The 27,068-nt window shown below is 43.2% G+C and overlaps 1 protein-coding gene across 2 annotated transcripts in view; it reads left to right on the top strand.

The window, feature by feature from the left end:
* Positions 1–274: 274 nt before the first annotated feature.
* Positions 275–27,068, top strand: part of KLF7 (KLF transcription factor 7) — a 66,566-nt gene continuing 39,772 nt past the window's right edge. For both annotated transcript variants that reach the window (XM_077830076.1, XM_077830077.1), the window contains exon 1: positions 275–476. In XM_077830076.1, the coding sequence (XP_077686202.1) occupies positions 375–476 (102 nt within the window). In that variant the 5' untranslated portion in view covers positions 275–374. The remainder of the gene's footprint in view (positions 477–27,068) is intronic.

Genomic DNA, 27,068 nt, shown 5'->3' with positions numbered 1-27,068 from the left:
GAGCAGCGAGCAGCAATGCAGAAATAGATGGCAGTTTCGTGTCAGGGAGTTTGCATTCCCCCTTCCTGGTCCAAGAAGTGGAGTGATTAGACCCCTGGAAGGGACTTGCATTTACTACAAGTGGAAGAGTCCCCCCGCTTTTGCTGGCTGCTGTTTGCACTGTACATATTGGGTGCATCTAGCCATTCTCACTGGGGTTTTTTTTTTCCTCCCCTCTCTTTCCTGAATTGATTTTTTTTTTACAGTGTGACAGAAACAAAACAAAACAAAAAAAGGGACATTGGATCTATTGTTGTTTTTTATGATCACAAACAAAACCCCACCACAAACAAACAAACACAAAACAAAACAAAAGGGTTTTGCTCAGCAGCAGCATGGATGTGTTGGCTAGTTATAGTATATTCCAGGAACTACAGCTTGTCCACGACACCGGCTACTTCTCAGCTTTGCCATCCTTGGAGGAAAACTGGCAGCAGGTGAACCATTTAAATTACTCCTGTAAATCTTTTAAGTGCAGACAGTCGGTGCGTCGAGGCTGCATTTCTGATTTTATTTTATTTTTCTTTAATACTTAATTTGGAGGTTTTTTTCTGTGCGGGGCTAACACCTTAATATTTTTTTTTTTTGCAATTAGAGACAGAGCCCTCCATTCAAAGCTGTCTGCATTCAGTCATATAAACACACCAGGCAGTATCTCAGATCCGGTGAAATTCTTTGGGTTTTGTTTTTTATGATTATTTGTAAAGCTTAGTGATTTTTTTTGTTCTTTGCTCACTTGTTCCAGCCAGTGTTGACAACTGGCAGCTGGTGGAAGCTGAATAGATCATTCTTTTTTTCAGGTAATTAGTATGTGTCAATAAAAATCCTACCTTAATTTAGAGATGCGCTGGGGGTGGAAATGGTATCAATAGCAAAATACAGTCAGTGAAATCTGGAGTAAGAAAGATGACTTCTTTTTGAATTGTTCTGGACAGATGAAACTTGTTTTTGTATCTTAAACTGGCTTAAGACAATAACACTTCAGGCTGGTTTCAGCCACCAGGGTGCATTGAGACACTATAGGGTTAATATGCAGAAGGAACTGGAGTACTTCTGAAGGTGGCAATCTGGTATTATGGATACATTAAAAGTGATGGGTGACATGCCTAAATAATATCAAGGGGAAGAGTAGTTTGTAGAGAAATGGGCAAGATGTGTAAAAGTCATGACCAGCCCAAATGCAAACCGACCCTAAATAACTATCTACTGGAGGAAAAAACAGGGGACTCCTCCTTATAGCAGGAGAAGAGCTAAGCTACTGTATTGCTTGATATGATTACAGGTTAGTCAGATTGTCAACATTCTGTAAATTAGTGTCTCTTAAAAAAATCGACAAGTCTATATGAATGGTCAGGTGTGGGTAGAATGGCATGTGGCGCTAATGTAACTTACATACCCCAGGACAGAAGCAGGTTAAGACTAATGAGGGCTGGATTTCATTTTGCATTGATCCAGTGCAATATTTGCCAGCACAAGGCTAGTGTGTGTTAGTTCTCTAGTAAGTGGGCGGTAGGATTTTTTGTTTTTGTTTCTGGGTGGATGATAGGACTCCAGGACAATCTGTGGCACTGCTACCTACTTGGCTGTGCTTGGATACTTGGGAGATTTACCTAGTAAAATTATTTTGGCTTCAGCTTTCTTTTATGAAAGGCTTACTGGCAGCCACAGGGCAAACATTTTCAGATTTCATTCGCAACTGGACAGTCCAACTTTGCTTAATACTCCAAAGGGGGAAACACTTTTTTGTTGTTAATATTCAGTGTGCACCTCGGTGATGGTCACATCTGGTTTCCTTTAGACTTTTAACATGCTAAATTAAACTGAAGAGGTTAATATGATTTCATTTTAGAATCCCCATTTAATTCTGCATTGTCCTTGCTGTTGAATCAGTTGCATATTAATAACAGTCTAGACAGTTCAATGTGAGATAATCTGTTGACATAGCCAGCATGCCTAAGGCAGATACTGTATGTGATACTTTTTGTCTACTGCTGCCTGACTTCATACAAGGAAGGGAAGCATTTCACTTTCTGCAATAGTGTATCAAAGCAATCCTCTTGTGAGAGCTACATTTTAAAGGAACACCATCACTTAAAAAATCTAGCCAATTTTTAGGAAAGGAGCTAAAACCTTTTTCACGCGCTACCTCTTCCCCTCAGTCCCCTGGCCAATTCTTGTTGTTTTATAGTACATCCTATTTTTATAATGTTTTTCCTCCCCTGTTGCTGTGTGAAGTCTCCATGCAAGCAACTGGGGGAAACCTGGCTGACACAGGGAACAGTGAAACTGAGTGGTGCACAAGGTGTAAAAATGTACAAAGTAAACCAACTGAAAAAGGGAGGTGTTTTTTCTTCCTAATCTCTTTCAGGGGTAATCTCTTTCAGTCATAATCTTAGGTTAAAAAGCTTTTGTGTGTGTGTGTTTTCCATTTGTTTCCCTTTAAAAGTGGTAATCTGGAGACCTTGCTTTTGGGAGACAGCTAACTAGTAAAGTCTGTCTTTTCCTCTCCTCTTCCTGGGCAGTAATCCATTCCATGGAGCCCCCCAAGAATGTAAAGTAGCAGCCTTAATTTTAAATGAAAGCTCTTGAATCGATCATTCTAACATCTTCAAATGAAAACCCGGTGCGATATAAATACTACAGTAACGATCCAGAATATTACCTCTTCCACCAGCAGTGCAGCAGCGTTTTGGAAGATTATTCTAGTATCGTTTAAGAGGGCAACAGTATGGTTGTGAGGGTGAAGAGCAAGATTCTTTATCACATTGTCAGCAAAAGTTGTTTCTTGTTTAACATTCTTATAACACTGGTGGTAGAGAGGTTAGTGGGTGCCAGTTTAAAAACTCCTTGTGAGTGATATCTCCTTCTATACTATAAAGACACATCTGGGCTGTTGATAGTGTTACCCTAAAGCTACCTGAAATTGTTGACACAACCTTCTTCCTTTTGTCCCTAGTTTGGCCTAGTGTTTTGTGACTGCTTGATGAAGTGTATAGTAGGGACAGTTGCATGCAACTGCTAGCGTTTCCGATTATGAAATGTGCATCACTAATTGCAGTGACGGCTCAGGCTGGTTGCTAAACACTTGCATGCACTCAACCGATCTCCCCTCCTCCTCCCCCACAACAGAAGTGAGAGGAAGTTTCGTATCTGTGCTTCTCTTAATTACTGTTGGAAGTTAAAATAGGACAGTCATTAGACAGCCCAACCTGTAAGTGCAAAATGAACAGATTTTTGGTAGGAGGCGATTAAAAATGTATTTATATGTGTGGATTTCAAGGGGGGGAGAACATAGCTTGAACTGTAAACATGGGAAGGCTTGTGTGTTTGAAATTTAAGATGGAATCTGAAGGTACTGTGTGTTCAGGTTATTTTCATGTACATTTTTATGTGGGGGTGTAATCTTTGGTACCTAATTCTTGTTAACTAATGTTGCAGTTCCTTCAGGCCTGATCTTTTGGTCAGGCAAAACTCCCCTCAGATCAACGGGAATTTTGCCTGAGCAAGGAATGCAGGATCTGGACCACTAGTTACCATGATATTGTTATTGCACCGACAATAGATGTGGTAGGGGCTCAGAATGTTTAAAAATCAGGCCCAGGGTGTCTTTCAACTGCCTGGTAGCTCAGACGGATTCTGTAAATAGCCCGCTAGTGTGTCGCTGTGGCTCTCATTTGAACCCCCTTCCTTGGTATCCATTCCTATGACTTAGGAGCCTGTTCAGAGGGGGAAGCCTGAGCCGGCATGAATCCTCCCTGCCTGTCCTATGCTGTAACGAACGCTGGGTTCACGTGCACTGTTATGGTGAGGTATTCACCAGCTCTGGCACTCTTGGAATATCGAATGAGAGCTGTAGAGGCTGTGAAAAGTGTGTTTCAAACAATAAAAGGCCAGGAGGTGCCTTTGATCCACAGCATGTTACCCCCAGTGGAGGGAAGGGGTTCGGAAGGATCTGCCTGATCCTGTGAAGACAAAGGACTAGGTGAGCTGTGTGCAGAGGGGATCATCCACTAGCAGATGTGCACCTCCATTGGAAGGAGGCATCCGCTGCCCCATGACAACCACCCCATCCTTCTTTGGGCCTTAGGAAGAACTTCCCAGGGTGCAGGATCCACTAGTGGGGAAAGAGTCAGGGAACAGCCTGGGGCTGCATTCCTTTTTCTACAAGGCCCCTCATCCCCTTAAAGGAGGACCCCAAGGGATAGCCTCTGGCATGGAAGACTTTGGTAATGTGACTAAAGTGGACCCCTGCTGTCAGAGATGGGGAGCCTGGAGGATGGGCTGAGGCACAGGGTCTCCATGCTTATGGCCTCACGCTTCCAGGGGAATTCTGCAATTAGCAGAGTTTGGGTGTCAAGCCCTTCCCATTCTCCCAGGTTTTGTCAGGGGTGGGGTCATAGATCCTGTTGGCCAGGAGGACTGGAAACAGGATCTCTTCTTCTGATAAAAAGAACTATGGTTCCAAACATAGGGGCTGATGCTTATACTCTGATTTGAATTCCTTCTCTCTGGGATGATTCATTAGTTCTTAGATGAACTAAGCTTTGGTTCCTCTTACACTAGAACAGGAAGAAAGGATGAGCTGAGACATAGGACTGGGACTCAAGAGATCTGGGGGGAGGGTTGGCTCTGCTGTAGACACCCTTCCTCTGTCCCCCAGTGTGTCCTTGAGCAAATCTTTGTGCCAATGTTTTCCTCTCTGTTAAATGAGTGATGATAATACTTAATAATACTCACTGGGGCATTGTGAGGCTAAATAGTTTAATACCAGGAAAGTGCTTTGAGATCCTTGTGCTGTGTAAGTGCAGTATTTTATTATGATGTGACTAATCTAGCAGAACTCTGTTAGTTGTTGATTCTGATTTATATTTGGCAGATGGGGTCAGTTTCAGGCCTGAAGGAAAAACTTCCACTGCTACTGGAAAGGAATAAATTACATTGTAGAATGTTCCTACCTCCCCACTGTCCTCATTGTTCTAGTTTAATGGCCACTACATAAACTAAACCATCTCTTCTAATATTGCTATTTCATCTTGGTTCCAGTCACAGTGAAACACATTTCTAAGTGCTTATAGTACATCAGGCCTCCTGAGGATAACTTGCAGAAATGGTTGACTTCCAAGAACAGCCACATGTGTGATGCAATATATTTGGACTGTGAGCCATGTTCAATACCGGTATACAGGCTCACTGTCTGCTAAATGAACTGAAAACAGGCTCCTGTAAACCCCTCCCCCCCCAAAAAAAAATTACAAAAAATCAAATCAGCAAACTGGAGCCACTGTTCATATCATTTTCTGCGTCCCTTAGTTACAGAAAACATTGCTTTATGTTATTACTTCTTGGCATTTAGTATTGCTGGTATAAATGTGTAGAGACACAAAGGAGACCTGCAAACCCCATAAAAAGGGTAAAATAGCTGATTTAATGTGTGACTTGGGTGTGATCTTCAGATTGGGTAAATGTATTTCTTTTAATAGTGTAAGTACTAAATAAGAAAATATTTTCTATTATTTAGTATAGTTAAAAAGATACAATTACAAAATGCATATTTTTTTTAAAGTGGAAGCTCATGGTCATGAAATCAAATGAGTATTTGTGCTTTTAAAAAAAATAATATGGAAACTATATATATATATATACACACATACACATACATATATATATATATATATATATATATATAAGGAGTACTTGTGGCACCGTAGAGACTAACAAATTTATTTGAGCATAAGCTTTCGTGAGCTACAGCCCACTTCATCAGATGCATGCAGTGGAAAATACAGTGGGGAGATTTTATGTATGCAGAGAACATGAAACAGTGGGTGTTACCATAGACACTTTAACAAGAGTGATCAGGTAGTGTGAGCTATTACCAGCAAGAGAGAAAAAAAAACTCCAACGAGAGACTGCTGGATTGGAATTGATTTGCAAACTGGACACCATTACATTAGGCTTGAATAAAGACTGGGAGTGGATGTGTCATTACACAAAGTAAAACTATTTCCCCATGTTTGTTTCCCCTCCCTACTGTTCCTCACACGTTCTTGTCAACTGCTGGAAATGGCCCACCTTGATTATCACTACAAAAGGCTCTTTTTCTCTCCTGCTGGTAATAGCTCACCTTACTTGATCACTCTCGTTACAGTGTGTATGGTAACACCCATTGTTTCATGTTCTGTGTGTATATAAAATCTCCCCACTGTATTTTCCACTGCATGCATCCGATTAAGTGAGCGGTAGCTCATGAAAGCTTATGCTCAAATAAATTGGTTAGTCTCTAAGGTGCCAGAAGTCCTCCTTTTCTTTTTGCAGATACAGACTAACACGGCTGCTACTCTGAAACACATATATATACGTAACCTATTGTAATATGAGATTGTGTATATATACTTAACCATCTCTTTCTCTCACTCTCAATACACACACACGCACATATACAATAAACACAGACTACAAAGAGGTACTATCATTTTGAAATGGCAGCAGATTATCAGTTCCATGCAGTTATAGCTTCACGTTTTGGCTTTTCAGGCTGGAGGTGAATTGTCTTTAATATTTTTCTGTATATTGTTGAATCCTTTGAGGCCTTATTACATGGTTCTCCATTGAGGGGAACCCTATTCTCTATTAGCACATATTTCACAGGGACATGGGGAGGAAGCAGCTTCCATTTAAATCTGTAACTATATAAAGTTATTTTTAATTCTTTGTTATAGAGAAGAAGGCAGCTTGTTCATCTTCTCAGGAGAGTACGGCATTAGGGTTCAGTAAATTAAGTGACAGAGTAGAAGATACAGATTTTATTCCAGGTTAAGCCTGTCGCATTTGGACAGTTGGCCCTCATCCACAAAGGGGGTAATTCAAAGCCAACTGGAGTCCATGAGAGTTTTTCCATGGACTGCAATGGACACTGGATCAGGACCATAAAGCCAAACCAAACAGGTGATAATGGAGCTTTGTAAGAATGGTGGTGCTCTCACTCTCTCTCTCTCCTTAACACACACCATCCCCCCGGTACTTACAGGTGCCTTATGACTATCATCCTATGCTACAGCTTCTTCTATAAACCTGCAAAACGTACCCACTCCATCCTTTCCAATAGGAGTGGGCAGGCACGGCCCGGGAACAACGAGCGTCATTTCTGTGATTTCTACCCCCTGCCTTGAACCTTAAAGTTCTCCCAGAAAGTGTCCATTTCCTAAGTCTCCATTAGTGTCTGCTAGTGATATCAGCCGTCATCTTGGTTAGAATGAGTGTGTGTTTGGGGTCAGGACTAAGGAGTTCAGTTGGCCCAGTAACTAAAATCTGTTGAGGAAAGAGCTCCTTCTCTCCCCCACCCACCCCTGATTTTGACTTAGTTGGAGAATGCGTGTGTTTAACCCAAATGTTTTGTAAAGGCGCACTATGCCCTTGACCCTACAGTGTTGAAGTTAACTGCCTTTATGTCGTGGGCTTAATTTTTTATATATTCTTTGCACACTGAGATTCTCAGATAATTACATGATTCCACGAGCTGGAGCTTTAAGAAAACACACCACGTGTTCTGAGACTCAGTGAAGTTACCCAAGTTGGCAACATGGCAAGAGACAGGTTGTAAGCCCTTGGGGCAGTGCCTACAACCTACGGAAGAGGGAATGGCAGCAGATCAGGCCCTATGTAGACTATCAGCCATTATATGCCCAACATTAGCTTGTAAGGAAGGATGGTCCAGTGGTGAGTGTGAGAGCCTGTGTGAGGCCTGTGTTCAATTTCTGCTCCACCACAGGCTTTCTGTGTGACCTTCGGCAAGTCACTTAATCTCTCTGTGCCTCAGTTCCCCATCTGTACAGTGGGGATAACAGCACTGCCCTAGTGCCCAGGGGAATTGTGAGGATAAAGACTGGGAGGTGCACAGACACTGCAGTGATGCAGACCTGAGATAGCTAGCTCCTTCTGAGACGTACTACACTATATTTCCGGTGTTTAATTTCCTATGTTCGTTGGACTGATATCTGCTGAAACTGTGGGACAGCTCCCCATCTCTAATAGCTCTCAGCAGTGCTCACAATCTTGCCTCTGGCTAAAAAATTGTTCTTACATGTAAGCTTAATACCCCACCTCCACTGCCCCACCTCCCAGAATTTATGTAATTAGTCTATGACATCATTAGCAGGTAGAATAACTTGACATAAATTTTGCAGAGAGGTTGAGCTATAAAGGAAGGTGGTGAGTAGGAAACTTATGTCAGACCCCGAAAAAACCCAATCTATTGATCTTTCAACATGCTATGGTATTTAAAGTTTTTGATTGGGATGGGTACTTACTTTCCCCCTTTCTGTAAATCGAAGGTACCCCCTTCTAATCCAGAACGGTTCCACACCTTGACACTCTTGTATGTAATTGTCTGTGCACTGCACATATTGCTTAGAGAGAGCGATAAGGGCACATATGGCATTCTCTAAAACATGCAAAAAGATAAAGGATATAATTTTCAAAAGCGCTTAAGTCACTGAGGCTCCTAAGTCTCATTAAAAGTCAACAGTAATTAAGCACCTTTAAAAATTAGGACTTTGGGTAAATACTTAAATCACCCAAGTCACAGATTCCAAGGCCAGAAGGGACCACTGTGATCACCTACTCTGCCCTCCTGTCTAACACAGGTCACAGAACTTCCCTGAAATAATTCCTGTTTGGACCAGAGCTTCTCTCTTAGAAAAACATCCAATCCTGATTTAGAAATTCCATGCCTTGAAGAGTTTAAAGCTCCGGACCCGCAGCTGAATCGCCAAAGCTCTGGGCAGCCTTGGATCCAACTGCAGAACAGGGGCCTAAAAATCATAAAAAAAGGATACACAGGGGAACAGTTCTGACAGAAACCCGAATTGAAGAGTAGTGGCAGAGCATAGAAGGGCCTTGTGGACAAAATGGATTTTCAGGAGGGATGTGAAGGAAAAGGATATTGGCACACAGAAAATTGTTCCAAGATGTTCCAATAACTATCCGGATTTATAAATTCTTCTCTTATGTACAAGTATCCCAAGGTCAGCGTTAAAGGGGCAATGCCATCAAGTCTGTTTGGCCACGAATTTAGACTTAGCAAATAAGTATAGCTCTTACAAAGCCTACTATCAATAGAAATATTCCCATGGGAAGCAGCATTTTAAAGAAAAACAAAACAAAGAACCCAGCCCAGCTGCTGTTTTTGCAGGGCCAATGTGGCAGTGTTCCAGCCATGTTAACTGAAAGTGAAAGTGACTACTGATGAAAGTGAAAGTGCCTTTGCTGGCTTTTGATTGCCCTGCTGGGAGAAATGTACCGAGGATGACAAGTAAATTAGATTTTCAAAAATGCTTCCGCTTCTAATAAGCTAATGCGCTGTTCGTAGTTTGGTTTTAATAATGTGACATTTAAATGGACAATGCTCCTTTCCATGTGCAAGCAACCACTTGGAGCCCTGCTCTTTTGGGCTCCCCGTCCTTTCCAGGTTCTGCAGTCCACTGAGTGTTCCTCACCCCCACGCTAGATCGCCAGGAATCAACTCGCCATCCGATTTTCTGCTGCTGGTAGGAACGAAGAGGGAGGCTGCTGATTGTCTCACTTGACTCCCTACCCCTTTTCCTGGAGGCTTGGGCCCAGTTGTCTGTTGCCCTGCAAAGTGTAAGGCTTGGCTCTGTGTGAGGCTTCCACTTTCGTGCCAGTTCCTTCTTGTCCCTAATTTAGGAACCTGCTGTCCCTGAATGGTTTGAGGTTACTTAGAACCTTCATGCTGGTTCTCTTTCAACCGTGCAGCGGGCGATGAAAAGCTCCCGGTTTTCGTTCTTCTCCTGCAACTGCACAGTTGCTTTACCAATGCATTGGCCAAAGCACAGCTGGCCCTACAAGGCTTTAATTCAGCCAATGAACTGGTTAAAACTTGTTTGTAATGATATATTGCCTTCCATGTCAGGCTGGAAAACACACACTGCTCTGCAAAACCATCCCCCTCAACTACAGCTACTAAGAGCTGCCATGTGAGTAAGGAAGTATGAAAAAGGGTGGTTGGGGGTGAGGGAAGGAAGATATGGAAAGCATCAAATCAGAAACTGCTTTGTCTCTGACACGTTACCAGTGGAGAGGCTGCCTTCACTGTCTAATGGAATTCCTATGTAGTGCTTGTTTGGCGAAACCTTTTGCATTGTGTGGATTGGATGGGTAGAAAGGTGTGCTGTGAATGGCTTTTGTTCTCTTTTTTTTTTTTTTGTGCATTTGAAAACAAGTAATTGGGGAAGCAAAGTGCAGTGGTCAGAGTGAATAAGATTGCTTCAGGGTGTACAAAAACTGAGCAAGACTGGTTACACCACTCTCCCTGCCTAGGGCTTAGAGGAGATTAATACCAGTTTAGAGAACTCTATACCTTGCTACTCTTACCAGAAACTTACCTCCCACTCCAATACTGTAGCACGTGTCAGGGCCCCCCAAAGTCATGAGATTAAAAATGGGAGGTTCTTCTGCTTCGGAGCCCTTTGTGTGTAACTAGGTCATGTTTGCAGGCTTTTCTGCACAGCCATGAAAGCTAGAATTGTATTCGTTTCTTAGAAACATGAAAGCTGATATTCTCACATAACCACATACCTCTAAGAGCTGGTACTTCAAGAGAAATATCATATATTGTGAGATGGGCAATAAAATTGCCAGAGTTGGCAATCCTGCATGTCTGCGCAGTATGAGAGCAATGAAGCTGCGACGCAACTTAGAGGTTGCTTGTGCCTCGGGTTGCGGGGGTGCGGTGAGAGGTGGATGGGTATGGGGTCAGTGTGACAGTGATTTAGGTGCCGACTGAAATAGCTTATAAAAGTCCTTTTAATGGCTTCTGTGGCTGGGAACTTTGGGATAAGTGGATGTCACATGGTTCTGTACAAACAAAATCTGAAGAGGAATCTACCTAGTTTCCTATGAAAAAATATGGCATATGGGAAAGTCCTATTGAATAGGAAGTGATAAGCTTTCTATAGGTTCTCTTTAAACCACGCTGTTGAATTTAAGTGCCATATTCTTTCTCTAGAAGTTTTTTTTTAAAAAGGTGATTACTCCGTAGGCTTTTTGAGTCATATCTAGAGAACCCTTCAGGTTTCACCTCTGTGTGGTTCTACAGGATCTTTCCATACAGAGTCAGTCTCTTAGCCTAGGTTCTGATCCCGCACGGTTAAAGTTAATGGGAGCTTTGCCATTGGCTTCAGTGAATGTATGATCAGCCCTTTAGGTCCCAGGTCAGTAAAACACTTAAACATTTGCTTAACTCCACTGACTTCAGTGGGAGTTAAAGCATGTGCCTCAGTGCTTTCCTGAATAGAGATGTTTCCTGAATTGGAGCTCTAGGAATTGTGATACTTCCAGGTGAAAGAATTCTATCCACACAGAGCCATGTGAAGAGGCTATGCTCTTTGCCTCAAATTCAGTTTGGGCTATTGTACAGCAATGCTTTCTGGTCCTTCTTTGGCTAGGATGACATTCTCTGTGTTCAGTCAGCCCTGGTTTTCCACTTTAACGAGACGGCTTTATGGTCTCAAAGAGTGACTCCTGTATTGATCTTTCTTGAATGATAGCAGATAGGTTTTAGGGTACCCTGATTAAATATTCTGTGTCAGATGTGCTGGCTTGCAGTAGGTGTTTCTGTTTTGTTTTTATATCTGATATAAGCCACAAGTGTTTTGAGAAAGAGCAGAGAAATCAAAATGCCAAGTTGAATTCTGATGTGAGGAGTTCACCACTCCAAATATATAGTCTCTAGGTTACTGAAGGTAAGGCAAAGGGTGCTTTCTGATCTACATAAAGTGGTATTTGAAATATTTTTTTCCTAATACTGGCCAATGAAGAAGGGTATTACAAATGCCTTTTTCTTTTTAAAGAAAAGAATTTGGTGGGGGAGGATGATGGGAAGACGGGCTGAGGTTTTCATCTTGAAACACCTCAAAGGTCCGTTGTTTTTATAAAGGGCTGAACCACCCACCCACTTTCTGAAAGTGGGAGCCATTTTTAAGTGGTCTCCAGTTGGGTATTGACAAAAATCACTAATGTCTTTGGAAAACCACAGCCATAATATTTAGGAGCTGACTGAGTGTGGAAAGCCCACTGCAGCATTAGACACAGAAATTATCAAGAACTTCATTGCAAAATGTTGCTACTTGAGCTTTTTGTCCAGTCAGCTTCAGCCTTGATTTGCAGGGATCCTCAACTCAAATTCCGTTTACCTTTTCAGCTAATCTGTATCTTCTCTTGAATCAAATTTAGAGTGTAAATCTGGCTAGTTACACAGGTGGGACCATTAAACTGAATGCATATTCGTCTTTACACTTGGCTTTTGACTGCAGCGACCCAAGGTGCAGGCCGAATGCCATGAAGCTAAATTATCCATTGGGTTACCTCACCTCCCTACTGTAATCGTGTAAACTATTCTACTGTGGTTTAGCAGGAGAGTACATCTTGTAGTAAAACTCCATTTTTTGCTATTCTTAAAAGTATATGCTTAGTTTTGAAACCATATCCTTCTTTAATGTCCACTGCCACCATTGGGACATTTCATCTTAGTGTCTTGAACACTGCTTTCAAGAGTGAATAGGACGTTGTCATTTAGAGACCCTCAACTTTGGGACACTCTCTCTTGCTGACTCTCCATCTTCAATGGTGAGCTCTGCCCCAGTTGCACATCCTCTTTCGTTCATTCAGGTTTTTGCCACTACATAGTTGTTACAGTTTGTTCAACATTTTAGGCCAGAAGAAACTTTAATAAAGGGTGGCACATTTTCATCTCTTTTCCCCTTCTGTATATTTGAGGGGAAGTAGTCTCATACAGTCAAGAGACCTTGGACTGGTCAGTTATGTATCATTCCTCCCCCCCTACATAAAATGAAAATATTAATACCTACTCTGCATTGGGGTTTTGTCTGTATGACTCAGTCAGATCCTCAACTAAGAGCTTGTCTACATGGACTAGATGGGTGTGACTTCTAAAGTGCACCAACATGCTAGCTGGCCCATGTAGACCATGGTCATTGCTGCCCCACATAGACAAGCCCTGATCGATTTCTGTGGCTCTACATCAATTTCCATGGACCTCGGCTGATTTACATTAGGCCAGATCCTCACCTAATGTCTGTCAAGTCATTTGAGACCTCTCTGTAGAAGGTTCTATAGAAAAGCAAAGTATAATTAATCACACACAGCAACTAGGTGCATTCATTCTACACACTATACAAGACACTGAGTAAATAAAAATGGGGCAAAAATAATATGCCCATTTTAATGATTGTTTATAAAGAATATAGAAGTTCCTGGTCTTCCATAAGTATTATTTCCAGTGGCATTTTGGAAGGAAATAGAGAATGAGAGAATAACTTAATGTTGTCCATTGACCTTTAAGTCACATCTGACTGTTTTGGCTTATTTCTAGTGAGTATGGCCTTAGGAATTCTACAATCATCATCCGCACCCTTTTAGGTAACAAATAATGGGAAGAAATATATACAAGCAAGGAATTTTCTTTCCAGGAAAAAGTGGTAGCTCGTGAACTTCCCTCTGTAAAACAAATAGTGTAGTATGTTTTTCTTCCTTTGACGAAAATATGGGGGGAAAGGGGTCACATACACACAGCATAACCATGTCCTTCTCCAAGGTTGGAAGGGTGGGGAGTTATCTGAGGTGTACATTGTGTCACTTTTGAAAGGGATACATTTTTGTGCAATCAAAACCAAACCCCAAAGTGCAGAACTTGTTTCTTCTCTCTCCCTATGCCCTTCTAATTGGTGTTTCCTTTCTCTACAGTCATCACCCAGCTCCTTCCCCAGCTGGGTTTCAACTTTATTTAAACCTGGCCCACTGTCCAGATGCAGCCAGGTAGCATAACAAGGCCCACCTTAACCCTTTCCTTGCCTGTGTGGGGTACACACCTCATCATGGGCCTTACTGCAATTCTCTGACAGGATGTGCAGGACAGTAGGTGAGTCAGGCCTACTTGGAGGCACCTCTGCACTGCGAGTGTGGTGCAAAGGGGCCTTGGTGTAAATGAGAATCAGGATTTGGATTTATTCCGGGGTAGATAAAAATCAATAATTTAAAAAAAAAATCAAAAATCAGATTTTTCTAAATTTAAATCGGGATTTTTTTTGATTTTGATAAAATGCACCAGCAGTCATCCCTCCATAATGCCAACTATAACCAACTTCAGAGCTAAGGGTGAACCATTCAAGAAATATACATTTGCTGCTGATATTTTAAAGAAAGTCACACCAGTGAACTGGTAGAAGTCACTTAGGCACTTGGATTCAGAGACTGTTGAAGTGGTAATCTCACTTTTAACAGCAGAAGCTTCTTGTGCCTGTGTAAAAAGAATATTTTCTTACTTTGGACTAATTCATTCCAAATTGAGAAATCGTCTGGGACCTGAAAAAGCAGGAAAGCTTGTTTTTCTTTTCCAGATTATGAACAAACAGGAAAAAGAAGATGAAGATGACTGAGTTAGCTGCAGAAGGCAGTATTTTAAGTTTCTCATGTTGACCTGGCTGACAGTTGATTTAAATTTTTTTTTTTAATATTTCCATGGGAAACATTTAACTATTTTAGTTAAAAACAATTTTAACAAAAACAAACCTGATTTTAAAAAACTTGAATGTTTAAATTCAAAAATTCCTATGCTTGTTTTTTTAAAATATATGTTTGCTGTTGAAGAGAAAAATCCAGAATACAATGCTGTTGTTTTAGTTAAATAAAACAATTTAAATGCCTGTCTGGTGATGTTCTCCTCCTAATACAGCATGGCAAAAAAAATCCTCCAAATATTAATGATTAACCTGTTGAATTGGAGATAGTTCACCTCCCAATGACTTCATAAATATCTGCTTCAATTACCTTTGGTAAATGAATTAACCAAACAATCATTCATTTTCTGATATAGCTGTAAAACTAATCTGTAAAGTTTTCAAAACAAATCACTTTAAAAATGTATAGTGTGTATCTTCTAAAAATGAAACCTACATCTATCTCTGAGTTGTGAAGAATCTGTATTAAGGTTATAACAACCAACAAGAATGCACTTTTACATAGAAATCCATGATTAAATTGAGTCTTCCTGACTAGTGATTTAAATCATGATTTAAATCAAATCCACCCTGATTTATTCTCAGAAGATGTAGGGGATGGTGGGAGTGCGCACGTGCGTGTCCACACCCAATGTTTCATTTATAAAATCAGTGTCAAGAGAGTACATTGTATAAAGCATCTGAAGTGGATCTAGAAGAAAACCTTTTAAGGAAAGCCCATGTTTATATCCAATGGGTTTCGGATTAAATCCTAATTCTTTAAAGTCAATAGGGAGTCTTGCCACTGATCACAGTGGGCTTTGGTTCAGGCCTGAGGGCCTCTTCTGCCGATGGTTAGAGTTTGGCCCATATGATGAATAAGTATCTGGAATAGGCGAGGGTTCAGCCTGGCTAATTCTGAAGGCAAATGAGCTGGGAGCATGCAATGTGAAGGCCATATTGTCCACTGCCTTTAGCCAAAACTAGTGAACAGCGTACCCACCCGTAGGTCATGTGTGTCAGGGCTGCAGGATTGGGCCCATAAACAGTGGTGCACATGTATAATTTTTTTATTCAGATCACAGAAATTGAGCTGGAAAATCCCTGTTACAATCAACTAATCTTCCTGCCAATGTGCCATTCCTTGCTGTACACAGACAATACTTCATCCGATCTAATAGACTTCATTGTTACAGGCTGAATATCAGAAAAGACTACTTCCCTTTCCTAAATTGAATCAAATTTCTCCTATTTATATTTCCTTTTACTTCTCTAAAGAATTCCACTGCCTCCTTGCAGTTCAGACCGTTCAAATCTTTATAGACTTATGTCTCCATTCTATTAGCTGTTGCTATACATAAATTAGTTCTCTCAGAGGCCATCTTCTTGTTAAAGGAGTGTGCAGTTCTTAGCACCATTGGGACCGTGATCCCTGACTGGTGACTCTAGTAGCTATTGCAATACAAAGAATAAAGTGTCCCCCCAGCTTCCTAATAATTCCTGTTGCACTTCTTTGGGCACCCTGCAATTTGCCTATAAACCTGGCTTGTATTGAGGGTCACAGAAGTGAATGTAATATTTCCAGGTGATGTTGTACTAGAGATGGCTCCTGCTCCATAACGTGTGTATGAGAATGCATCCCAAAAATTAAACGGACCTTTTTATTGCCATCTCCCACTGTAATCTCACATCTTTTCGGGTTTTAGGTCTCTTTCAGCATTACTACTGACTGGCTCTCTCCTTCCCCTTGAATATGCGTGGCTCAGATTCGCCGAGTCTCCTAGATGTATTAGTCTGCATTTTTCATAACTAAATCTCACCTACTTATTTTCTGCTCATATCTCTGCTCACTCCGTGGATCCCTTTCTATAATCCCTTCACAGGCATCATTTAAAGACAACGCTTGCTTTTAAGATTTTTCTCTGCTTTCTTTGTTTTCAAAGAGAGCTTTATATTAGCTTCCTTTGGTTTTTAATTTCCGTGGAGCATTAGACGCTCATGTGTTCTCCGTTTGTTTGTTGTTTGTTTTAAATTTAGGGATGTGGACTAAAGTAACTGATCTTTTTTTTTAAATGTCAATTGCTTTCGCGCCCCCCTTTAAGACAGAAATGATCATGAGGAGGGCAAAGTCACATCTAGTACAGATGATATCACTTGTAACGTCTTTGCAAGTAGCCAGTTCTGAATGCTGACCACTGATAGCAGATAGTGGACAATCTCAGGGCCTAAAAATGTGACTTGTGTCTGGTTGACAGTCACAGTGAGTAGAGGAGCAGGGTTCCTGGTGCTAGAATTTTTGTTCCTCCCATACCAACATCAGCAAGTTGACACTGGATGTACCCCACTGCTTTGCATGTTTCTGCTTGGCCTTTTTGACAGGTGCAATAATGTGTGTGTGTGTATATATATAACTAGACCATTGAGTAGGATACCTGAATCTCTTTGCCAGGATTGAGCGGATCTGCGTTCTTACTTTATCTAGAGGGTGGAGGTGGGGTGCAGTTTTTAATTCTGCTACAGTGCCCTCCTAACTGACCAGAGGGCAGAGGAGAGATGCCAGTAAAAAGGTGGTAGCTGATGGCTGGGATTGCCAGAAAATCCAGACCCTGGAGTTGAGGATGTTGTATGACCTTTGCCTGAATATTAAACCTCCAGAGTCCTAGACCACTAAGGTCCCGAGAAAGCATTGGGCAACTGTTGTTCCCGAGAGTGCTGCTCCTGCATGGACTACTAAAGGCTCCCTGCATGGCACTGCTAAGCCTAAAATACGGTAAGATGCAAACAGAATACAATAAAGACTCTGTTTCAAACTAGCGCTTTGGATGTCATTGCTGGACAGGCACTATGGACCTGATCCAGAGGCTGCTGAAGTCAGTGGAAATCATGGGCTTTGGATCAGGCCTGACAGAGATGGGACTAATCCTAATCCAGCAGCCCTAAGGAAACATCTGAGTTTGCCAACAGCATAAAGTGCCAGATGTTTTGAGCTTTGAGCCACTCTTTGTTGAGGCTGGCTACTAACTGCAGGCAGTAGAATCTCCTGCCACACTAGTCTGTCTGTTTCTCTCGAGGAATTTGGGCTGGTTGCTATGGAGGCTTGCAAAAGATCTTCCCTGTTTTTAGGAAGACGTAGTACCAGTCTATCCTGTGTGAGGTGCAACCAAATAACACAGGGGTTGGCATCTTAGGCTTGTGACAAAGCAGCAGGACCTCACTGAATAATTAGTGCACACCTTTGGCTAGATCAGTGGAGCGATGCAGATTTACATTAGCTAAGGATCTGGCCATATCTAATTTGGACACACAAACTGTGGTGTGTCCCCTCTTCTCAGCAAAGCTTTGAGAGCAAGCCCTCTATTCTAGGGAGATCTCAAGGATACTGGTATATTGGGGAGTATTATCAGAATCAAAGCTAAAGTACAGCTGGCAAAGTGCATCCTGTGACGGATTATCCTTTTGGGTTTGTTTTGTTTGCATTCCCCTACTAACCTGCAAACTTCAGCCCTCTTCAGTGGGTCTCCTGGTGATGAGGGAAAATTAATGCAGGTCTAATGTGAAATACTTATACTTGAGATGTTAATTTAACAGAAAGCTCTTTCAGGGAATGATCTTGTAATCATGCAGAGCATCTACACTGGATTTTTATCTGTGCCAGGCACAGGGATTCTGTGAATACAATTCGTGAAAGACATGCCACGTGTAGGAATTACCTAACAGTCAAAGCTACCGTTCCTATAGACCAGGACCATCGTGCAAACAATAATGCAAAATGATTTTGTTAGCACTAAGGATGCCAAACAAGTGGCTTAAACACAGAGGGAGCGTGTGTCATCCTCATAACTGATTGGCATGACTGCCCTGGTCCGCATATTGGGTATTTCTTACTTTTTAACTACTGACTGGGAGAGATGAAGACCCAAGGAGATGCTATAGGGCCAATAATCCAGCCAGTCAGTAACTACTGTACTAAGAAAGGCCAGATCCAAAGGTAAAATGCAAAGAACATAATTGTGGTTGAAAGTTAAGATGCACGTTGGCCTGGATACATAGCTCAGTTTACAGCAGTTAAAGACCTGTAGCAAAGCAGAATTTCATCATCGCTGTTCCATTAAATTTATGGTTTGGTTCAAGAATGCAAAGCAATGAAATCATGTGATCGCCTCGTGACAATCTGGTACCCGCTTACCACAGAGAGCACACAGGGGTGCTGGAACAGTTTTTATAGGCAGGGTGCTAAGAGCCATTGAACCAAAGTGGAAACCCTGTCTAAAACGGAAACCACTTCAAGCCAGGGGATGCGGCAGCACCCGTAGTTCCAGCACCTATGCCTTTTACCCTGTAATCTTGCAAATCAAGCTTGGCTGGAATGCTCTTGCTGTCCGTTCTGGAATCAAATTTTCCAGGACCAGTGACAGCTGTCTCAGTAGAGATCCCCTTCCCCCACTGAACGTGCTTTTGGAAACGGCTCCTCCAGTGCCCAGGTTTGATCGCATTCAGATGCCAGGCATTCTTATCTAATCTAGAGATCATGCTTAGCATTCGCATCATGTTTTTCATTCACTGTTCTCAAAGCACTGGGAAAGCTTCATTATGCCCATTTTACAGGTGGGGACACTGGGGCAAGTCATGAACCTCTATGTCCTGTTGTCACACAGTGAGTCAGTGATACAGCTGGGAATAGATCACAGTCTCCTGACTCCCAGTTGTAATTAAATTATTTTTGTAATGGTCATTCTTGGCAATTTAGTTCCTGAAGTGTGGGCTAGCGGCTGAAATTGTGGCTGCAGTTTTGGCAGTAGGTTATGGGGCAGATCCCCAGGCAGCAGAAATCAACATAGCTTCATTGACTTCAGTGGAGCTCTGCTGATTCACACCAGCTAAGGATCCGGCCCTAATTTATAAACTGTGGGCAGCTTCGTATAACTGGTTTAATTTTTGTCTGTCTAGACACTTCTGAAGCCCCCATCGCTGGAGTAACCATGTCCCAGCAGCTGCATGAGAGTACCATGTGGGTCTGGTAAAAGGTGCTTAATGAACGTGTTGCATAGAGGCAGGACTAGGCATGTATGTGTGCACACAGTAGCTAGACTTTTTACTTTCTCGTTTGGGTTTTGAAAGTCTTCTCTGGGGAGGGGTCTCCGGTAAGAACCAGTTCCCTATAGGAGGCAAATTAATATCACAGCCCCCTTGTAGTTTTTATCCAAGTTAGTCTGAAGCAAGGAGGGCTAGTGCATAGCTAGCGATTTCTGATATCTGGCGTGAGGCCTCCTTCCAGCAGCAGATGAAATACTTCCCTGGTTTTGTCTTTAAGGCTCTTCACACCTTGCTGATCTGATAATTCACCATGACCCTGACCCCACCTTCACTCCACCAGCGGTCCCACTACTCACCACCCACCAGTCAGCTTCCTCCTACACTGACCCTTGTGTCTAGGGGGAGGCACAAGAGGAGGGCAATTCCCTGGTATAATCTGTACAGCCACTTCCTTATCCTCCTTTAGAGACTTGCCAGGGCCCTGAAGCCTACAAAACCTTTATGTCTACTGCTGATTATGAGGGATTGTCTCTCTTCCCTTGCCATACTCTTACTAATTTCTCCATTCCTCTCCCTACCTGCAGTTATGAAGTGTAAAAACAACAACAAGACATGTAACTTACAAAGCTGTGCCGTTTTTCCAACATATTCATTTGCTTGTATGATGTCACCATCAGCTGTTTTGTGTCTTTTAGGCTGTAAGCCCTCTCGGACAGGGCTTGTCATTTATCTTTGTGCAGTGCCCACTACAATCCAGGTTGGCACTATTTGAGCGCTACCGTAATATGTTTACTGCTAATAATAATCCCCGTTGCATTTGACCCAAGCCCTCCAGAATAATGGGAGTTGTTGCCAACTGTCATGATCTTATTGTGAGTCTAGTGATATTTGGTATGTCGTAAAGCCTCAGCTCCTGGAATCATGTGATTCCTCAAGACTCTCAGTCTTACTTTTTGTAGGTGTGGAGGAAATGTGTAAGTTCTTAGCTGTCATGGTTGCAAAAAAAAACAAACGCACCACTTAAAAACATGGTCCCCCAAGCCTCAGAAGGCAAATTAAAAAAACCCACAATGTTATTATTTACAGTGTTGTGATAGCTGTGTTCGTTCCCACATACACCGAGAGAACCTGCCTCAATACAGGAAAAAAACCTCAGACTGCACACCTCTAGTTGCCACCTCCCCCCACTCTGGAACGCATACAGGGTATCATTAAACATTTACAACCAATATTCAATGGGGGCCACATCCTGAAAGATATCTTTCCCTCTCCGGCTTTAAAACAACCCCCCCCACCCATTCATGCTCAGATGCAAGCTCCCCACTGACCAAGACACACCAAGTCAAAGCAGCACCAGCCTGTGCCATAACATGCAAAACCTGCAGACATATCTTCACCATTACAATGATCAATACCCTCTCCCCAGCACACCTTTCAGTATCCCTGGGTCCTAAACCTGCCTGTCATATATGGTATACCTCATCCAATGCTCTAAATGCCCAAACAACAGCTATGCGAGTGACAGACAATCACTCCACACAGAATAATAAAAAGACAAGAACACCACGTCACCCATGGGTAAACACTTTTCACAAAGCGGTCACTCTATATCTGACCTCTCAGCCCTTGTCCTCAAAGGAAACCTGCAAACCACCTTCAGGTATGAGCCTGGGCACTTAAATTCATAATTTTGCTCAACATGCAAAACCAGGGACTCAAAGACACTGGATTTATGGCTTATTACACCAATATGTATCCCACTAATCTCCCCCCCCACCCCCACTTTTTTTGTCCTACAGCTGCAGAAGTGTTAACTGCCCATTCCTCCTTGAATGGTCTTTTGCTAAATAGTCTGTTCCACCTTGTATTTAGCTGCGAGACACTGATTAAAATCGTAGAATCATAGGACTGGAAGGGACCTTGAGAGGTTGTCTAGTCCAGTCCCCTGCACTCATGGCAGAACTAAGTATTATCTAGACCATCCCTGACATGACTACATTTCCCAGACCTGAAGAGTTCTGTGAAGCTCAAAAGCTTGTCTCTTCCCCCAACAGAAGTTGGTCCAATACAAGATGTTACCTCTCCCAGCTTGTCTCTCTGACAACAATATAATTTTTAAAGCTCTGGTGATTTTTAAGCCAGTGTTGTGATATTTGGTGGACCTGACTCAAGATTTCTGAACCCTTGGATCTTAGCAGTATTGGCAAAATTGGGCTCTCTCAAAAAGGAGCTTGTGTATGGAGGAGGGGAGGGAAATGTTGTCATTATGAAAAACCTAACAATTTAAAAATGCTTTTTCCTTGGAGAACAGCCATAGTAATTTTCTTCCCCTCTTCCCAGGTTCAGCACCAGCAAGCACTCCTGTCCTCTCTCCTAGTATTGCAGTGTTAATGTTGCTGCTGTATTGATTGAGTCAGGCTCCACTGCCACTGGGGACTGTTGCCGGGGGGGGGGGGGGGGGGGGGGGGGGGGGAGGAATTGTTTTTAGTCTTAGCCCTGTGCTTCCTCAAATGCATTTTTTAGCCTTTTCTTGGCAAAAGGGCATTTTGAGCTTTTATTTTTTAATAGGGTGGGGGTGCCCCATTGTCCGTCGGCCGTCTCATCCACACTTTCAGGTAACTCCTGAGGCTGCTCCCACTTGAATTGGCCAGGTCTCAACTTGAGAACCGCTTTAAAACCAGCTCTGATTCTGTGCCCTTGAGAAGCTCCTCAAGGAGCCTGTTAGTGAGCACTGTCTGCTGCTGGAATGTGGATAAACACCGAGTTACGGGAACAGGAGAGGTTTCCTCTTTGTTGTTTTGCTCCCTTTCTAAGCAGTCAGAAAAGCAGAGTGCAAGAAAAACATGCCCAGGGTGGGGTTTTCCCTCCTCTCCCCAGGCTGCTATTCATGACCTTGTTAAGCAGCTTGGTCTGCCTCAGACAGCGTAAGCGGTAATTTTAAGTGTATGGAGAAACCAAATGTGGCTTTTATTTTTCCATATGACAAATTGCCAATCGCTGGTTTTACTTGCAGTACATTTTGAGTTGTCTCTGGAGAACGCAGTCACCTTGAGGGGGTATTTATGAGGAAAAATGACATGAGAATTAAAGTTCTTAACACTCACATAAAAATAGCTTTATCGCAGATTTTCGTCTCCAGCCAGGATCTTGCTTCCAGGAATGGATGATTTTGTAAGGGGAGGCTGGCACGAGACAACTCTTGATGCTGCTTTGGCAGATGAAGTGAGGGGCGGGTGTAGAAGGGAGGAAGGGACGGGAAAGTATGGAGACATTAAAAATGAAGGTGATGCACTCCACATGCACATTGCGGATTCCACGGCTCTTCTCATACGAGCAGATGTTTTCTCTCCTACTCTTTGGCCAAAATCCTCCCCCAGGCTACCTGTTTCCTTCCCGAAAAAGATACATAACTTCCTAGCCAGGGAATGTATTTGTCCCCTGCTCATTATTAATGATTATATATTTCTGGGGTTTGCCTTAGCTAAGTACATCATGATGCTGTTTGCCTCACAGTGCAACTCCAAGGCTTTCTGTGGCTCCCACATTCTCTGCTAAATATATCAGTGAAGCACGGTTCATGGAAATATTTTATAAGAAAATCTGACCTTTGTGTGGTAGTTTCCAGACCAACCACCCCCTAGTGGGAAAGTCCCGTGAGTAGAACAGTGGATAAGGAGGTGGGAGACCTGGGTTCTGTTCTCTGGTATCCCCATTTGGTCTTAGGAAAGTCACTTAAGGCAACGTTTAAGACTGGGCACCCAACTTGAGGGACTTGGACCCTGACTTTCGTAGGTGCTGAGGACCCACCATTCCAGTTGGAGTTAAGGTGCAGGTGCTCCTTACTTGTGAAAAATCAAGCTCTTCTGGGTGCCCCAAGTTAGCCACCTAAAACTAGAGGCACCCAAAATTAGACTCATTCCAAACATTCCAAAACATCCATGTCTCACTTTACCCATCTGTAAAATAGGGATAATTACAATTGTTCCACCTTGGAAGGCCCTTGATGTCTACAGAGAGACAGTGTTGTAAATTATTGCTGCCACTTTTAACGTGCTGCCTCAGGGAGCCTGAGAATAGATGTGAAGTCTCTTGTGATACACGGGAGGGCCGGATAGTGACAGATATTTATTTCTGGCCCCCGTTATATGAAGTAGGCAAGGTTATGAGTCTAGTGGCGACTGTGGCATCTCTTACCTTAGAAGAGCAGAGATAAATGGAGCAAGGCAAGCTAGTTGCAGGCCTAACTAGGCCTATGGTCTGGTTTGTGCCTCCTGCCCCTAATATGAGCTTTCAGCTGTGCCATAGCCAATCTAACAGCTTGCAGAAGCTGCAACTAAGCGATTTCCCCTATGTACAGCGACATTCAATTTGACACTCTCTGGGTGAAATCCTGGCCCACTGCAGTCACTGGCAAAACTCCTATGGACTCAGTGGGTCCAGGATTTCGTGCTCCGACTCCTACTGGATTCTGTGCGGATTCAGGCTAAATTCATTGCTGTTCCCTGCCATGAGTTAGGGATTGCTTGTGCCTGGCTCTTGTGCGTGACAGCTACCATGGCTTGAACTGGGACCTCGAGAGCAGGAAGCACGAGCCGCTACAGATTGAGCTAGAGAGCCAGACTCTCATCCTCTGTGGATCAGGCACAAAGGGGACATGTAACACACACTGACCAGGGGGCGACATGAGGAAGACGCAAGGAAATCTCACCTCCTTTGGATGCCTCCGTTGACGGGGCTGGGCACAATTACAGCCCCTGTATTCTCCTGAGTGTAGGAGCTGTGGTCCTCATAGCACCCTCTGAGGGTATGTCTACAATATGCGCTGGATGGACGGGCAGCGATCGATCCAGTGGGGAATCGATTGATCACGTCTAGTCTAGACGCGATCAATTGACCACCGAGCGCTCTCCCGTCGACTCTGGTACTCCACTGAGCGAGAAGTGTAGGCGGAGTCGACGGGGGAGCGTCAGTGGTCGACCTACTGCAGTGACGACACCCGGTAAGTAGATCTCAGTACGTTGACTTCAGCTACGTTATTCACGTAGCTGAAGTTGCGTAACTTAGATCGATCCCTGCCCCTAGTGTAGACCAGGCCTCAAGTTTCTGCACTGCCTCTTACGCGGATCTGTACCTATCAGTCCTGGTGCTCAGATTGTAAGCTCTCGTTTTGTTCTGTGTTTGTACAGCACCTAGCACAATGGGGTCCTGGTCACTGACTGGGAACGGCAATACAAATAAATAATTATGATGGACGCCCTACATGGATGAAATAGATGGATCAGCAGGAAGCCAAGATTTTCAACAGTGACAGGGGACAGTGAGAGGCTCTGTATTTGGATGCTCAACTGGAGACACCTTAAAGAAACTGCCCTTCGAAGGGGTCTCAGGTTGGGCACCCAGAGTCACTCATCTCTCTTGAAAATCTTGGCCCGAGCACATAGGACAATGATAGCTAGAGGAACCTGTGAACTCTGATCTTGGCCTTTCATTTTAAAATGCATTTATTTTATTTGCAATTCTGGGGCTTCCCACACCTCCTGTGCCTAATTTGGTTACTTCATTCCTATTTGGGTAGGGGAATATTTAAGAACTTTAATTCTTCCATAGTATTCTGACATTGTAATGGTGTTTTTGGAAGCTGGGCCCAGGTAATATTAAAGTATTAAGGGCTTCCAGAAATTTTACATGCCAAGGATAGGTGCTTGTCCTGTGGTCTCTATGCTATGCGTCTGCTGGAGTCAAGGTAATTTTCGTATGTTAATATCCAAAATAAAATTGCAGCTCTTGAAAGCTGCAATTTGTACTTGGGGAAAATGATGTTTGTGTTTAGCGGGGCTGTACAAGAGCGTGCTACCAGGAGTCTGAAAATGTTTGTGATGACAACAGAGTCCACTTTGGGGGCTATTAAAAATGGCTTTAACTGGGCAGTACTGGTGATAAACAGAGTGTCAGAGAAATATACCTTGCCAAAGAGGTCCCCCTACCCCAAACTATAGACTAGATCTGCTTAGAGAGAGAGAGAGAGAGAGAGAGAGAGAGAGAGAGAGAATACTCTTCCCCTTGTAATAAGAAAACACAATTTGCAGATATTCCTTCTCACAATTACATCAGGGGCTTCGGCCCTGTCTCAGAAAGATAAAGAGGGGAGGGGTAAGCAAAACTAAAAGAGGGAAAAGCCAGCTTCGTGTAGCGGAGAAATAAACAGAGGTACATGGAAAACTAGGGGAAATGCAGAATTTAGATAGGAAGTTTACAACAATTGGAAGGACTAGAACTATACAGAGTATGATGTATGTAAATGTTAATATCACATATACAACACACTCTCCCTCTTTCCCGTGATCATAAGTAAGAGAAGTGGGTTGCCTTTGCTTGCTTTCTGGGGGGTGGTGAGGGAGCACCCGTGGACGGTAGAACAAGGCAGCCATCCCCATCTGCACAGGGTCAACGGTTAGCAACGATGCTCCTGCATATAAAAAATGAATTCAGTGTCAGAGGGGAAGATTTAATTGCCTAAGCAGCAAGCTGCAAGATTTTGGATTCCCAAGAGCAACATGTTCAAATTCCAGCAGCATCAGCTCAGCCTTTTGTCTCCGAAAGAGAGACACTGAGTTCCAGGCCGTTCGCTGGGAGCAGGTTTCTCAGGGACCTGAGTGACAGAGAATCTTTGTGCTCTGCATGGACATTAAAGAGCCTGTAATACTGATGTAAGAGTTGAGATTTGGCTTTGGCCAGACCCTCCTCCCCACACTGTCTCCGTGCTATCCAGGGGCTGCGGCTGCATTTCTGTTTTCAGAGGGTGGTGTTTTGTGACGTATTCTGGGATCCTTTGGGATGAAAGGCACTATTGTGCGTGCCTGTGTCGTTTTGTAATATATTTTGCAGGGATATTCCGCAATAAGCATAAGAACAAGCAAAGGTGGCAGGGTTTAAGAGATGCAGTGACCCTCACCTAGACGTACTTCTTCCAGTAGGGCAGCATTTGAGAAATGGTCATTCCTACAAGGGAAGATTCATGATGGGAGCCGCCAGTGGGGAGGGGGAGGAGGTGGCAAGATCAGAGAGATAGAACAGAGCCTGACTTTTGGGGGGGGGGGTGTCATGAAAACGTGGGGGAAAAAAAGCTTCTGACTTGGAGACAGACAGACAGACAGTCCGTCCGTCCCCCCGTCCCCCCCCTCCATTGACTTGGCTGTGCTCATTAGGAGAGAAATCTCTAAAATCTTAGTGTCAGAGCTCCTTTCATCCTGGATACGCCACCACCCGGCCTTCCTTTCCCTGGTCTCTCTCCTAGGCATCCTGCTTCCAATAAACCCAAGGACTCCGTGCGCTAGTCTGCTGCCTCTCCTACTGTATTTCTTATAGGGGCAGAGAAAGCGGGGAGCGTTCCTGGGGCAGGCACGTAATAATAGGTTTATCACAATGACATGACCTAACAAAGCCCCAGCACATCAAGATGTCTTG

The sequence above is a fragment of the Eretmochelys imbricata genome, chromosome 11 (genome assembly GCF_965152235.1).
Source record: "Eretmochelys imbricata isolate rEreImb1 chromosome 11, rEreImb1.hap1, whole genome shotgun sequence".
In the NCBI taxonomy this organism is placed as follows: Eukaryota; Metazoa; Chordata; order Testudines; family Cheloniidae; genus Eretmochelys; species Eretmochelys imbricata.
This window is presented reverse-complemented; position numbering and strand designations above follow the sequence as displayed.